Source organism: Cucurbita pepo, chromosome 3 (assembly GCF_057944985.1).
Source record: "Cucurbita pepo subsp. pepo isolate OVF chromosome 3, ASM5794498v1, whole genome shotgun sequence".
Taxonomy (NCBI): domain Eukaryota; kingdom Viridiplantae; phylum Streptophyta; class Magnoliopsida; order Cucurbitales; family Cucurbitaceae; genus Cucurbita; species Cucurbita pepo.
This window is the reverse complement of record NC_141800.1, coordinates 3,106,123-3,121,172: the sequence shown is the minus strand read 5'-3', so window position 1 is coordinate 3,121,172 and position 15,050 is coordinate 3,106,123. Positions and strand designations below refer to the sequence as shown.

Sequence of the window (15,050 nt, the reverse complement as noted above, 5' to 3'; positions counted from 1 at the left end):
TATGTAAATTTAGAAATGATGATTAGAGATAAAATCAATTTAATTATAATTACAATTATAAATTTAATTAAAGTCATTTAGAAATTAGGCACAATTATAAGTAAAAAAGATTGGAGACAAATAAATAAAGTTTAGAGAGAGTAAAGAAACTCGAGACAAAAATATCTCATAATTATTTATTGGAAAAATATATGAATACACACATAATCTTTTTAATTAAATATAAAAAAATATATTTATACTCGAGAATTATTTAATGGTTAAGAAATAGTTAAAATAAAATTTAAAAAATTAAAATCAATCGCCTAATTTATTAAGTAATATCCACAAAACTTGGTGTGGTATTGTAGATTATGATATTTTATTTTTTAAATCAGCCAATGCGGGACTTTCTCGAATAAAGTAAAAAAGATCAGCCTTCAATCGAGGCTCGGCAACTTCTTATGGAATCTATAAACACAATACACTGTTTGTTCGATACTTGAGTCACAGCCTGAATGTATCTTCGATCGTACAATTTATTTTAACACATTTTAAAAAATTATAATAATAAAATAATAAGTACAGTCACTATTTTTTTTTTTCTTAAAAAAAAAAGAAAAAGAAATCAAGGGTCCAGATCCGAAAAGGGGAAGTTATTATGTGGCTGAGTCCAGTGGATAAGCAGATAGGGATCCTAAATTCCTGACACTACACACACTCCAACCGTCGAGAAATGGCTTCGATCTCCCTCTTCCCCGCCCTTCACTCCATTTCTCGCCCTGCAATTGCAAATCCATCCCCAATTTCCAGACCTTTATTCGCCCTTCCCTCCTCCTCTAGCTTCACCGTTTCCGCCGCCTCCTTCAGGCATTCGGCGGTTAAGGGCCGGAGCCGGCCACGCGGCCTGAAACAAGTGAGGGTAGTCGAAGAGGATGCCTCTATTCCAGAGCAAGGAGTTGAAGGCGAAGAGCCGTCGCCTTCTCCGTCTGAGCAGCCGGCAGTCACCGTGCCTGTCTCGTCGTCTGATATTCTCACCATGTTCTTTCAGGTATATAACAATTTTAGTATATATGTGTGTTTTGCTGATGACGATTGGTGAAAGTGGGTCTTGAATTTGGTGAAGAATTTGAGCACATTTTGATTTGGGAATGAAATTGCATATGGTTTAGACATTAGCTGTTTAATTAGTTAATTCTTGGGGGAAATTTCAATTCCTTGCCCTGCACCTAAGTAGTGAGTTTAATTTTTCAGTTTAAACTTCGAAATTCAGCAATTGTTGCTCTTCAAAAGTAACTTGAAAAATGTCCATGAACCAACCAATAAATCATACAAAATTTAGCTGTGAAAACACTCACAATCATGTCAAAGAAATTCCCAATCTAAGTCACAAAAATACTCCAAATTAGTGGTAAAATTTAGCAACACAAAATACTCCAAATCAGTGGTTTATGAACTGTGACCATTGTTGGGATCTGCAAGTATAATACCTTTGAATTGCTTGGAGGCATTGCTAATAGTTATCCTTTTCGTTTCCAAAGGCAGAGGGGACGCTAAATGAATCAGCTGTGCCTTCTGTAACCGAGGCTTTGGAGGTACATTGTTCTATCCTCCTTGCGCCTTTCATGTCTTGCTTCTTGTTATTTGTTAGTAAAATGGCCTTAAGAATTACCTTTTATACATATATATATATATATATATATAATTTTTTATAATGGATAAGCTGATTTTGCTGGTGAAAGTTGAAACTCCAGCTTTGATAAGATCTGAATTGTCAATCTACTGAAGATTTTTAATAGGAACTCGTGGTAGTCTCAATTTCATTAAGACTTCATAATAAGGTTTGTCTTGTTTTAGCTCTACAAATTTGACGAAGTGTTTGTTATAGGAGAAAATCTGGGATACACTTGAACTTTTCTATGAGTACTTATCGAGGGCTTTCTCCAAAAGCATTGCTATTTAGAATTTTTAAAATTAGTTTTGACTGCGTAGCCAAACACCATGAGAATTTTGGGAAATGGTTTTTATTAACTACAAATCAACTGGAGACCTTTTAGTACTGTTTTCTTGTATGCAACTCGTGGAATATCTCACAGACCATTTAATCATCACATCTAGTTAGATATCACTATGCTATGTCTGTTCACTTCTACTGTGAGACATCATCAAAAGCATTGAAATTTAGTAGAATGTGCTGAAGTGATAGGAAGTGTTAAGAACCAAGTTTCTTGTTCTTTTGAAGATCTTGTTTCTAGTCGGAATCATGAACCTCCATGGTGGTATGATATTGTCTACTTTGAGCATTAGCTCTCATGGCTTTGCTTTTGGTTTTTCCAAAATGGCTCATACCAATGGAGATGTATTCCTTACTTATAAACTCATGATCATCCCCTTAATTAGTCAACGTGAGACTCTGTGAGATCCCACATCGGTTGGAGAGGAGAACGAAGCATTCTTTATAAGGGTGTGGAAACCTCTCCCTAGCATACGCGTTTTAGAAACCTTGAGGGAAATCCGAAAGAGAAAGCTCAAATAAGACAATATCTGCTAGCGGTGAGAGTGAGAATGGCTGTTACTGTCTCCCTCCCAAATAATCCTCTCTCATTTCACAACTCTGTATTTAGTTACATTTTGTAGTTAACTGAAGTCTACACTTGCTTATTTGTATATGTTCTTCTATAGCAAACGGATGGTATCACTGGGTTGAAAGTTCAGCTCGTTGAGGGCATTGCATCTGTTGAGGTATGTATGATCATTAGTTGTTAGCAAACAACTTATGAGCATCATCCTACCAAATTGCCTAAACGTTTTTTTTTTTTTCTTTTCCTCTCATCTTGTTCTAGCTTACAAAACAAACAACAATACAATCTACAGGAGTGGCCTCGAGCTTGATCGAGACCATTCAAGGTGCAGGTTTCAAGTTACAAACGTTGAATTTGAGCTTCGAAGATAAGGAAGAAGTTTTTATTTAGATACTCTTGATTATGAAGTCTTAGAATTGAAAAGAGGGAAAGAGCGATCACTTTTGAAAGTTAATGACCATTTAGATATAAAATTAAAAGTTGAGAGACATATTAGACATTTTTCACCATTCGATTAGTTAAAATTCACATTATTTAAACGCCCTTTATAACGTTCAGCAACATATGGATGAGGAATTTGAATAGTTGGTGATTGAACTATGTTCAAGTTGATGATCGACATAAGGTATCACATATCCTAGCTTTTTCTTATTTATGACCCAAGGAACAATGTTTTTACGGATTTAAATTCGGAATCATTTTATCCCTTTCATTCGCACATCTATTTCTCCCGAACCTAACTTCATTATTTGATCCAGCTCTCTTTTGAAAAAAAAGATTCTTCTAGATAAAAAAAAAAGGACAAATTTTATTAGTTGAATAGATAGATCTTGTTTGATATTTGTCTTTGACCAAATCTTGCTACATCCATTTTTTTATATATATATATAGTAAAAGATCTAATCTTGATTCTATATCTGTTCTAAAATATGTTTGTAATTTTAAATAAGGTAAGATATAAATAATATTTTAAAAAAATGAATATAATTAATTTACAGATGTATTTGATGTCCTATGAGGGGTGGAGGGCCCTAATCATTCTGAGACTATGTACCCTTAATTATTAGGTCACCCCATGCCCCAGTTTCCAATTCATTCCCCTGTTCCTTCTGCCCCCACTCAACAAACTGCGCTATTTTTTTCTTTTTAAATCTCTCAACAAAAAATAAATAAATCATAAGCTCAAATATATTAGACATTAATTATCATTATAAATGTCGGGTATTCGATCTTTGCTCGGTTGTTATCAAACTAAAAAAATAATATTATATTAGTTAGTTTGCTTCGTGTTATCAACTTATCGATCCCATGAGTTGAATCTTGTTTATGTTTTCGTAGTAATTTAGGTAGTTTTAAGAAAAAAGTCTGAAGTTGTAGTACTCTTCAACGAACCAACTTGCTTATCAACTTTTGTCGTATACTCCCAATTGAACTTTTCATTATTTTTTATATATATTTTTATTTTAAAAATTTGAGTTCAATACCACTTATGTTTAGAATAAAAGATTCGAACTTTTGACCTATTAATCAATAATATATATATATTAATTAGTCAAACACTCGGTTAGTGAAAAGGATTTCGACGAGGAAGCATTCTCCTAACAAATATATTGCTACAAAAAAAAAAAAAAAATTTAATAATATGATATGACTTATTTTTAACTTTGGGTATAACAATAATGCAATTTATGTCGTACGCTAACAAAATAATTATGTGACACTTATTTTCGTTATAAGTAATAATGTAATATTCAACTAAAATAAAAATAAAATAAAAAAAAGTTTACAACTAAAAATTTTAAAAATTTAAAATTCAATATTATATTAGTCTTAAGATCAAATAAAGTGTAAAAAAAAAACGTTAAACTATTATTTAATTGCAAGTAGAAAAGAGGTTTCATAAATTCGATTTTTTTTAATATTATTATTCGGACATTGATTTGATTTTTTCAAGTTGAATCATAATTTATAAATATTCATAAAAATAAATCTAAATATAATAAATAAATAAAGAGTGAAATCCAAGTTTGGAGAATAATTATTATTTAATTCTCGGACTCAAATATTTAAAAATATTTTTTATTTTTAGAAAAAAAATATTTGTTTTGTTAAAACATTTTTCATTTTCTTTTTATATATTTACAAACTATAGTTCAAATAAACGAACTAGTATGTTTATTTTGGATGACATTATTTATGACTCATAAAAAACATTAAATGAACAAATAAATATATATATATTTTTAAGAAAATAATAAATCTAATATTTTGTCATTATTTTAATGCAATGTTATAGTGAATGCATTAATTCATTTCTTAGGTTAATGTTGAGCTTATAAACATATAAAATGAAGGTGAATCATCAAAAATCAATTATAAGTTATGGTTTTTATTTCTTAAAAAAAATTAACAAAAAGAAAAAAAAAAAGAAAAAAAAAAGAGGGAGTTGACTTTGAGTAAATGAGTCGGTGGGAACATCTGATCTCATTAATTAAGTTTTTATTTAATTTTTTTTAATGGAAAAGGCAGGATTAGGTGTAGCCGACAGGTTTGACTGATGTCACGTCACGTGTCGTCACGTGTCTCTAGAGAGAGAAAACAAGAGAGAGAAAGAGAGAGTAAAATAAAAGGAAAAAAAAGTGGCTGTGGCTCGGCTGGCTCCAGCCTTTTTCTAACCATGGACCGTGGGCTCCACTTTCGTTTCCGCCAGCTGTAAAGTGCTTTCCTATCTGTTCAATATATATTTATTATTATTATTATTATTTTCAATAAAAGTATTATTTTTTAAAATTACCAAATTTATAATTCTGTTCTTAATAATTTTTTTAATTCTAATATAAATTTTAATATACTCTAAAATGTTAATTTTTTATTTAATAAAATTTAAAATATTATTTTATCATTTGTCCTTTTATTCTCGAGATATTTAATAGTGGTTGATAGAGGAAGCAGGTTATTAATGCTTTAATTAATTGAATTAGGTGAAAATTAAGTAAAAGTCTTTTATAGTTTATTAATATATTATTAATTAATTTTTTTCACAAAAAAAGGATCTTGCTTTAAATATATAGCCCTAATAGAGAGACAAAAATAATAATAACAATAAAGTTTAGGTTAAATAGCTATTATGATTTAAACATAGTTTTATGATTTAATTATTTATAATCATTTGATTTTCATACTTTATAAATATTAAATTACGAATAAAAAAATTAAAAGAAGCAAAAGTAAATTATAAAAATAAAATTGTTATAAATAAACATGTTTTTATTTCTTTTAAAAAAACAATAAAATAATAATTAAATTGTCTGTTTTCCATACTTTTTAATTAAAAAAAAACATTTATTCTTAATATTTATCATTCTGTTTATAAGTTATGAATGCTAAAATTCTGTTAGATAATGATTTTCTTTTAAAATTTATGTTTATTTCTTCTCTTTTAAACAAAATAATTAAAATTTAAAATTTAAAATAATTACAGAATTAAACAAAATTATAGGAAATACAAGCATATATATATATATATATAAAATATTAAAATTAAATATTTTTTTAACCAATTTAATGGATAAAATTTTTATTTAGAAAAAAAAAATATAAAGAAAACAAAAAGTACAGAGAGACTGAAAAAATAATTTAATAATTTATTTGGTGGTGACAGCTTTTGCAATTAATATAGTAATTATCTCATTTAATATTATAAAAGGTTAAAAAATAATACTCAAGTACTCTGACAAAGTAGAAAGGTCAAATAAAGTTTGCCAACTCATATAAATAATTAATTAAATTATATTTTCCAACATTTTTTTTTTAAATTGTTCGTATATGAAAAAAAAAAAAAAAATACATTTTTACAATTTTCACACTTTACACTGAAAATTAATATATTTTTTTCGTTTATATTATTTAAAACATCGAAATTACTCATCTTTATTTACTCTCGTTTAAATGAGTGTCTGTGTGTCTAATTTATAGGATAGACTTATACGATCTAGGGTAAAAATTTCGAGGTTTAAGTTTAGTATGTAAATTGATCTTTGTAAATTAGATAAATCGAGTATTAATATAAGCGTAGAATTTATAATATTTTATATTATATTGTGACAATCTTTTTTTAGTTCAATAATATATGTTTTAACTAATTGAATTATGTTTTTTTAAGTACAAAAATGTAAGAAAAAATGAAATAAAAAAGAATTTGGTGCATTATTTCTAATAGCCCCGATGACTCGAGCTAGGTAATCATCTATCCCAACTTCATTATAACGTTGGTGTGCGTGAGAGGTGAGTTCATAGACAGCTTAGATCGACATTTTAGGTCACGAACTTGATGTACAAAAAATTTGATATTTAAAATCGTAATCAAGAGAACAAAGATCGTGAAAACTCGTGGTACACGAGCTCAAACAATTGAACCCACAATGTATGTTATGTACTAACTTATATACTAATTGCGAATTCCCAAACTAAATACGTACTGCACAAATTGACCCATTTTTTTGCATAATCAAACGCAATTTACACTCATAAAATTCATAAATCTTGGCTAGCTCGACGTCTTCAACAGGATCAAAACTTTGGATATTCAAATTCCAGCTCGATCGTGACCCAAATATTAAAATTATGAAAGAGTCAAGTTTAACGAGAATTAATTATTCTAAACGATCTTTAACCTTGAGGATTCAAATTTAAAGTTCATTAAGAACTTGTGCCAAACACTTAAAAAGCAAGAATCAATCTCAAGTTAATTAAGATCGTGTACTTCAAACATTCAAACGCTTCAAGAAGAGCCAAATTGAACAAGAAATCATCATTTTAAACGAGTAGAAATTGAAAAAATGGCGAGTGAAATATTCAAACACCGGAACCAATAGAAGGTTAAGAAGTATTTCATAGTTGGTAAAGATCTGAAAACATCCCCAAAACACAGTCCAAGCCAAAAGAGGGTCAGAGAAGACAAGAGCTCGTGGGGGAAAGGCAGCAAATAATAGCGAAGGACACTCCTAAGAAGATCAATATTTCCCAGTTGGTATACATGCATTACATTGGCATGGAGCATGTGGGTCTAAATTTTGCAAACCCCAATACAAAATTTTTGAAATCTTCATCTGAACTGGCATCCATCCATCCATCTACATTTTTATTTCTTCTTGAAATTTGAACCTCCCCATTTTTTTTCTGCCTCTATTTAAACCTCTCTCTGCTCTATTCAACTTGTAATCAATCAGGGTTTTTCTCTTTGTTTTGGGTCCTTGCCCACAACCTGTTCGACAAATGTCCTCAATGGCCAATCGCTTTGTTTTTAGCGTTTTTCTTCTACTTGCCTCATGGGTATTGCTCATTTTCTCTTTTAATGTGTTGGGTGGGTGCTCATACAGTTTGGTTTTTGCATTCATGATTTGATTAAGAGTTCTTGTCTTTTCTCTGTTTTTTTGCAGGTTTCAGCTAATGCCAATGGAGTGTCCCAACAGAAGGTGATCTTTGGATTGTAATTTGTTGCTTTTGTTGTCATTTTTTGCTGTTTTGTTGACTCACTTTAGCGTTGTTGCTGTTTTGTTGACTCACTTTAGCGCTGTTGCTGTTTGGTTTTACATTACAGGATGCTGTATACCCCAAGGTCCCAGTTCCAGTTCCAGCTCCTTCTCCTCCAGTTTACAAAGCGCCGTCGCCACTGCCGCCTGTGAAACCACCAACAACCCCTGTTTTGACACCACCGCCAGTTAAAGCACCCTACACCCCTGTTCCACCTGTCAAGCTTCCCCCACCTCCTTATACTCCTTCTCCACCGGTCAAGCCACCGGTGAAGGCACCGTACACTCCTTCTCCACCGGCAAAGGCACCGTCTTCTCCTCCGCCGGCGAAGGCTCCTGTGAATCCACCAGTGAAGCCGCCGTCCCCTGCAGCTCCTAGGCCACCACCAGTCATTGGCAAGGGTAAAGAATCTTCCCTGTCTCTAATTCATCTTTACTTTCCTCTGGGTTTCTGCATTCTAAACTAAAGATTACTAAAACTGGCTCTGAATTCTCTTAGATTTCAAATGGTGGCTTTGATTCTGAGAACCCCATGTTTATAGCTTAGTTCAAAACAAAATGATCATCAAACTGAGCCTTAAAGATCAAATTATTTCGAGTAACTTGAGGATATTTTGGATGTTTAAACAGCCTGCAACCCAGAATGTGGAAGAAGATGCCAGCTTCATTCAAGGAAAAACGTATGCATAAGGGCGTGCTTGACATGCTGCTACCGCTGCAAGTGTGTTCCACCGGGGACATACGGCAACAGGGAAGTCTGTGGAAAGTGCTACACTGATATGACTACTCATGGCAACAGACCCAAGTGCCCTTAAGCCATCACAAGCAAACAAACATGGCATCTATTTCTTTATCTTCTTTTAAAGGGTTTTGTTCTGCAATGAGAAGAGTCAGAAAATCACTGGTTTTTTCACTTTTCCTAAAGGCTCTTTGGAACTACTCAAGAACATAGAGGATTAGGCCACAGTTTATCATAATTATATGCTCTGTTCTTGAGTGTCTGAATTTGATGTATGATAATGATGGTATGGTATTGATTAATCTATCTAGTGTTTGGTATTGACATTGTTTCTTAAAATTATTCAAATGAGTTGATGGAGATATATGGTGAGCCCCAAATATGAAGAAGATCTTAGTGGCCTCAGGATCAGAAACAAGCATATGGAATAAACAGACCCACCTTACCAACACCCATCACTTTGCAGGTGTAGGAAGGGACCATTTACTCCTTCCCGACAAAAATCGTATATGTTAATGGAAATATCGAGATCTATATTTGCTAATAAAAACGTCATTGTCAATCAAATAACGTTACAAAGTTTCTAATGAGTTAATATTAAACTTTGGGAAGATTTAATGAAATTTCTTAGCAATGTAGATTGTACGAGTGATTAATTGACCTATTTTAGGTTCAATTGACGTCTGACTACCAACATATTGATTATGCGTCGAACCTCATTATGTTACATGGAAACCAGACCACTGACAAATAGTAAATGTGGTCATGTTGCATAAGAATATTACGATAATTATGTACCAAACCTATGGTATTAGAGTAGAACCTCTCTTAGTAGAATGTAGTTAAGAGATGACCAAGATGAAAGCTAGTAGATATTGTTGGATGAAAGTGTTCCACATCTGTGAATTTAGGGAATGATCATGTTCCACATCTGTTAATTTAAGGAATGATTATGGGTTTATAATCAAATAACACTCTCCATTGGTATGAGATCCATATATGAATGGTATGAGACCCATATATGAATTTGGGCACGAGAAAGCAAACATTATGCACGGTTATTAAAACTATAAATTAAAATTTTGAGTGCTTATATTAAGCCTAAACTTGTTTAAACATTAATTAACATTATTATTATTGTTGTATTAATTAAATGTAAGGAATAAAGTATAGCCGACGCGACGGTGACCGGGACGCGCCAGCCCATTTTACACAACCTAATTCCGACTTAGAATTACGAGACTTACAGAATCCGATTCCTCTGAGAAGGTCACTGATTTTCCACTCTGCTCTGTGTTCGTTGAAACTCACCGGAGGCGATTATTAATGGCCGACAATAACCCTCAACGGTAACCAAATTTCACTTTCTCAAACTGGATCTTATCTTACACTTCCTCTGTTTTCTTCTGATTTTCCGCTTCTTTTTTGATTTCGATATCCGGAATCCCCAAAATCGTGCTCCGTATCGGCTGATTTAGGTTATTTTCCGTACAGATTCAGCAGCGGATTGGAAATCGCGAATTTAATCGCGACTTCAGATTTGCTCGATCATTCATGGAAGGCGATTACGAAGCTTCGTACTGTAATTACTGCCGATGAATCGACGTGTTTGGCCTTTTTTGGACATTACAATGAGCGATCGAACTGTAAGATCCTCGCGTTTGTTACTACTCCGAACTGTTCGGAAAATCCACTTGAAGAAGAAGGAGGAGAAGACCTGGTTTCGCTTTCGGATCTCAAGGACGAGTTTACTGCGTTTGAGTTTCTTTACTCCGAAAGCTGCCCGGATTCCGCCATTAATGGAGTTGCGCTCGACCTCTTTGGGCGTTTCTATCCTGTCTACGAACAAGAGGTATTTTTTTTTTTCTTTTCTTTTTCTCCTATTTTTTATTATATTTTGTTTTGTAATGAAGAAGTAACGATTTTACGTAAAATAGAATGTAAATAAATATTTTCAACAATTTTATTATATTAGATAATTAAAATAAATTTTAATAAACAATTAATTCATTTGTTCAATAATTCCTTAGTCATAATAAATTAGATATTTTTTAAAAAAAAAATTATTATATTAAATGATTAATTATAATATTTTTATAAGTTAAAATCAGTTAATTAATTAAGTTTATTTAAGATAAGATAAATTAAGTGATTGACTATTATTAAATTTTTATATAAATAACTAATATCTTTTTTAGTTTGATTAATTATTTCTAACAATTATATTACCTTACCTAACTATATAATTAATTATTGTTAGTTAATTTATTTTTAACTAATTAAATTTTGATTGAATTTTTATTAATTAATAAGTATATTAAATAACATATCTATTTAGCTGTTAATATTAATAATTATTTTCAAACAAATAATTTATAAGAAAAATAATAATAATAATAATAATAATTTTTTCATTATTATTATTTTTTTATCTAATAATAGTATCAATATCTTTTACACATAGATTAATGTGAATTAAAGAAAAAAATGAGATTAAAATTTAAATTGAGCAGCTTTCCTCTTCACCGATCACTAAGATTCGAGGTTGGTTAAGAGAAGAATGAGCTCCATAGAAAATGTGTTTTAATAATCGTCAGGGTAACGACAACACGTAACGGCCTAAAGCGGACCATATCTTGAGCTGTTACAAATGGTATCAGAATCAGACACCGGTGTGCCAAGGACGTTGGGCCTTAAGGAGGTGGATTGTGAAATCCCACATTCGTTGTAAAAAGGAACAAAACATTTCTTATAAGGAGGGTTAAAAAACTTTTCCATAGTAGACACGTTTTAAAAATCGTGAGACTGATCGGACTAAAGCGCACGGTATCAGTTAGCGGTGAACTTGAATGGTTACAATTATGATATCATTTTCTTAGTTTTAATTAATATTTGAAAGTTCTGTGGCTAATCTGTATAAGTACTTGTGTTGATTGGTTTGGGCATTTTTATTACCAGATTTCAAGGCTGAAATCCAATCCGAAGACTCAATTAATAATTACAGGACATGGTTTAGGAGGATCTGTTGCTTCTCTCTTCACTCTATTGCTTCTTGACTCCATAGATCTCACCAAGGCCAAACGCCCTCTCTGTATAACATTTGGTTCCCCTCTATTAGGCAATAAGGCCCTTCAAAGCGCCATTTCACAGTTCTCAACATGGTCTTCTTGCTTCCTTCATGTTGTCTCCAACCATGACCCTCTTCCTACAAGCCTTTTGAACAACAAAGCTTACTATCCCTTTGGTACTTTCTTATTCTGTTCCGAATCCGGTGGTTGTTCTTGTTTCGAAGACCCGAAATCGACCTCGAAACTGTTGGAGGCAACCAAAGCTAATACTCATCTTACTGCCTTTTCCTTCTTTGATTATAAAGAAACAATTCTTCGTTTGATAGACCAGGCAAATCTCAAGGCTACCACAAGGTTGATCACAGAGAATTCAGAGTCCTGGACAGCAAGCTTTATAGCACAACTTGAAGCCATCGGAGTTGTTCCCGATCAAGTAAGTCGTAGCTAAGTACTATTTGTTAGGAATAATAACTCTTTCTCCCTCGAACAGCCTCCCCTTAATCGAGGCTCGACTCCTTTCTCTGAAGTTCTCGAACAAAGTACATTCTTTGTTTGACACTTGAGTCACTTTTGACTACACTTTCGAGGCTAGCAACTTCTTTGTTCGACACTAGAGAATTCAAATAGCATGACTAAGTTAAGGGCATGACTCTGATACTATGTTAGGTATAACGACTCTCAAGAATAGTATGATATTGTCATCTTTGAGCATAAGCTCTCGTGCCTTTGCTTTGGGCTTCCCCAAAAGGCCTCGTACCAATGAAGATGTATTCCTTACTTACATTAGCCTACGTGGGACTCCCTTCCAACAATCCTCAACGCTATTAGCTCACAAAAATTTATAAATTGCGCATTTGAGAGGAACTGGGCCTTACAAATTTTAGATTATCATTGTGAAATCATTGTAGGCGCAGCAGCAGCAACAGAGAGCAGTAGATGTTAAAAGGCTCGCTATGGCACTGCAAGGCAACGAGATGAACATGATATTCGAAAAGACAAACCCTTTTGCCAAGACTTTAAATGACGTGAAAATAAACATGGCAAAACTAGAATGGTACAAGAAGAAGTGTAACTCAGAGAGTATCGGTTACTACGACAGCTACAAGAACGGAAGGACCGAACCCGACATAAAAGTGGCCGAGTTCAAGAAGATCCTACTAGTTTACTGGGAAAACAAGGTAGAGGAGGCAGAGAGGAAGCCAGTTAAGGAGGGGAGTCCACTGAACGTACGATTGTTGTTCGGAGGGACGAACTATCGACGAATGGTCGAACCGCTCGACATCGCCGAACACTACCGAAAGGGGTTGAAGAACTACAAAGCTCATAGGCCAAAGCATTACAGGAAGCTGGAAGAATGGTACAATGAGTCCATGACTCCTGAGTCTAGCTCAACGCAAAGAGAATCTGTTTCTTCCATACTTACTGTGGATTCTTTGTTTTGGGCACATGTGGAGGAGGCTGTTGTGGCATGTCAAGTGCTGAGAATGGTGGATAGCAGTGCAGAAGAGAAGGAAGCAGAGTTAGCTAAGCTTAAGGAATTTGAGGAGTATGTAGTGGAATTGATGAAGAACTATGGGGTGTCTTCTGAGATTTTCTTGCCGCACAGCAGCTTCATGAGATGGTGGGATGAATATGATGGGATTGTGGGAGATGACCATGACTCTGTCCTCACGATGTTGATGAGGAATGAGGAGTATAAAGAGTATGCCAATGGGAGGTTAGATATCCCTTAAACTCACTTCTTCATATGTTTAGCCATTAATTTTGTCAATGGAAGCTTATATCTACTTTGTTTCATAAATAAGGAAGCTTTGGGCATATCAATGGAAGATTTGTAGTATGTTGTATGTTAGAAATCACGGATCTTTTCATAGTAGTATGATATTGTCCACTACAAATCTCATACTAATAGAGATGTACATTGTAGAACCTCCCCTTAATTAAGGCTCGACTCCCTCTCTAGAGTCTTCGAACAAAGTATACCCTTTGTGATTCTATTACCATGTTAGGAACCACGGATCTCTAGGCCCACAACTTTTTTTTTTGTTCGATATTTGAGGATTCTATTGACAAAGGGCACACGACTCTAATACCATGTTAGAAATCATGGATCTCCACAATAGTATGAAATTGTCCACTTTGAGTATAAGTTTTCATGACTGGGCTTCTCAAAAAGGCTCGTACCAATCCAATGGAGATATATTTCTTACTTATAAACTCATGAACATTTCCTAAATTAGCCAATGTGGAACTCTCTCTCAACCATCCTCTATATCGTTATAGTTTCGTTTTGGTGTCTAATAGGTCACGAACTTTAAAAAAATGTCTAATAATTTGGATATAGCATTATTATTGAAAAACTTTTATTATTTAATTTTTTTAAATCCAACAATTTATCAGTTCAAAATATAAATTATTTAAATTTACAGAATTAATAATTCTGTTTGTTTTAATAATTAAATGGAACCGACACATTTCCATTTTTTTAAAAAAAATTAAATGTATAATTTCAATGAGATGAGAGGTGCGTAGAGCGTAGATGCTCGCTCATATTTTCGCGTCCTGGCACGATCCCGCACGTGATTTAACGCGCCAAGCCCAAACCACGCGGTACGCCTGCCTTCCTTTAATTTTCTTTTTTTTTAAAAAATTTAAAATTATATAAATTTTCCTTTTTTTTTTTTCTTATTTCAAAAATTTCTATTTTCCATACTAACGCCCAAAGTTCTCACTCTTAAATAACTGTGTAAAAAAAAAAAAAAAATTAAAATTTTGTATAAATTATTTATCTATTTCCATTCATACATATCTTTTATAATTTATTTAAACACAACTTTAAAAAAAATACTTTGAACAAAATTTGATTAAAGAATTAGAATATTTTTAAAGTTTAAGATAAAAGATAGAGGTTTAATTGGAGGAAATTAAAAGTTTATTATTTAAATATGGATAGATTGGAATAAACTGATACGTTTAAAGGATAAATTTGAATTTTTTTTAAAAAAAAAAAAAAAAAGAAAGAAAAACGGGGGCCAGCTCAAATTTCTTAAATAATAATAATAAAAAAAAATACATTACATTACGCGTCCTTTTATTTAATTATTTATTTATTTTTATTTTAATAAATAATTCACTCACTCATTTCCATATA

At 32.4% G+C, this 15,050-nt stretch overlaps 3 protein-coding genes across 3 annotated transcripts; all 3 read left to right on the top strand.

Annotated features, from left to right (window-relative positions):
- The first annotated feature begins 652 nt into the window (after window positions 1-652).
- Window positions 653-3,105, top strand: LOC111790332 (Heavy metal transport/detoxification superfamily protein). Its single transcript, XM_023671197.2, has 4 exons — window positions 653-1,030; window positions 1,521-1,574; window positions 2,662-2,721; window positions 2,823-3,105. The coding sequence occupies exons 1-4, from the start codon at window positions 716-718 to the stop codon at window positions 2,949-2,951; spliced, it is 558 nt and encodes a 185-aa protein (XP_023526965.2). The 5' UTR covers window positions 653-715; the 3' UTR covers window positions 2,952-3,105.
- A 3,680-nt stretch (window positions 3,106-6,785) lies between these two features.
- On the top strand, window positions 6,786-9,155 carry LOC111790331 (Gibberellin-regulated family protein). Its single transcript, XM_087122780.1, has 5 exons — window positions 6,786-6,799; window positions 7,467-7,590; window positions 8,000-8,035; window positions 8,161-8,494; window positions 8,723-9,155. Exons 1-5 carry the CDS (start codon window positions 6,786-6,788, stop codon window positions 8,905-8,907), a joined length of 693 nt encoding a protein of 230 aa, XP_086978906.1. The 3' UTR covers window positions 8,908-9,155.
- Window positions 9,156-9,921: 766 nt separating this feature from the next.
- On the top strand, window positions 9,922-13,876 carry SAG101 (senescence-associated gene 101). Its single transcript, XM_087122424.1, has 4 exons — window positions 9,922-10,180; window positions 10,326-10,683; window positions 11,790-12,332; window positions 12,808-13,876. Exons 1-4 carry the CDS (start codon window positions 10,158-10,160, stop codon window positions 13,630-13,632), a joined length of 1,749 nt encoding a protein of 582 aa, XP_086978550.1. The 5' UTR covers window positions 9,922-10,157; the 3' UTR covers window positions 13,633-13,876.
- The last annotated feature ends 1,174 nt before the right edge of the window (window positions 13,877-15,050 follow it).

What these genes read in the sequence shown, in the direction of transcription:
- SAG101 (XM_087122424.1), top strand. Translation starts at nt 10,158, where the DNA reads ATGGCCGACAATAACCCTCAACG. An exon ending in GCCGACAATAACCCTCAACG is followed by an intron (nt 10,181 to 10,325) that starts GTAACCAAATTT and finishes TTTTCCGTACAG; the next exon opens with ATTCAGCAGCGGATTGGAAA. An exon ending in ATCCTGTCTACGAACAAGAG is followed by an intron (nt 10,684 to 11,789) that starts GTATTTTTTTTT and finishes TTTTATTACCAG; the next exon opens with ATTTCAAGGCTGAAATCCAA.
- LOC111790331 (XM_087122780.1), top strand. An exon ending in AGATCAATATTTCCCAGTTG is followed by an intron (nt 7,591 to 7,999) that starts GTATACATGCAT and finishes GTTTTTTTGCAG; the next exon opens with GTTTCAGCTAATGCCAATGG. An exon ending in ACCACCAGTCATTGGCAAGG is followed by an intron (nt 8,495 to 8,722) that starts GTAAAGAATCTT and finishes ATGTTTAAACAG; the next exon opens with CCTGCAACCCAGAATGTGGA.
- LOC111790332 (XM_023671197.2), top strand. Translation starts at nt 716, where the DNA reads ATGGCTTCGATCTCCCTCTTCCCCGCCCTTCACTCCATTTCTCGCCCT. An exon ending in TTCTCACCATGTTCTTTCAG is followed by an intron (nt 1,031 to 1,520) that starts GTATATAACAAT and finishes TCGTTTCCAAAG; the next exon opens with GCAGAGGGGACGCTAAATGA. An exon ending in CTGTAACCGAGGCTTTGGAG is followed by an intron (nt 1,575 to 2,661) that starts GTACATTGTTCT and finishes GTTCTTCTATAG; the next exon opens with CAAACGGATGGTATCACTGG.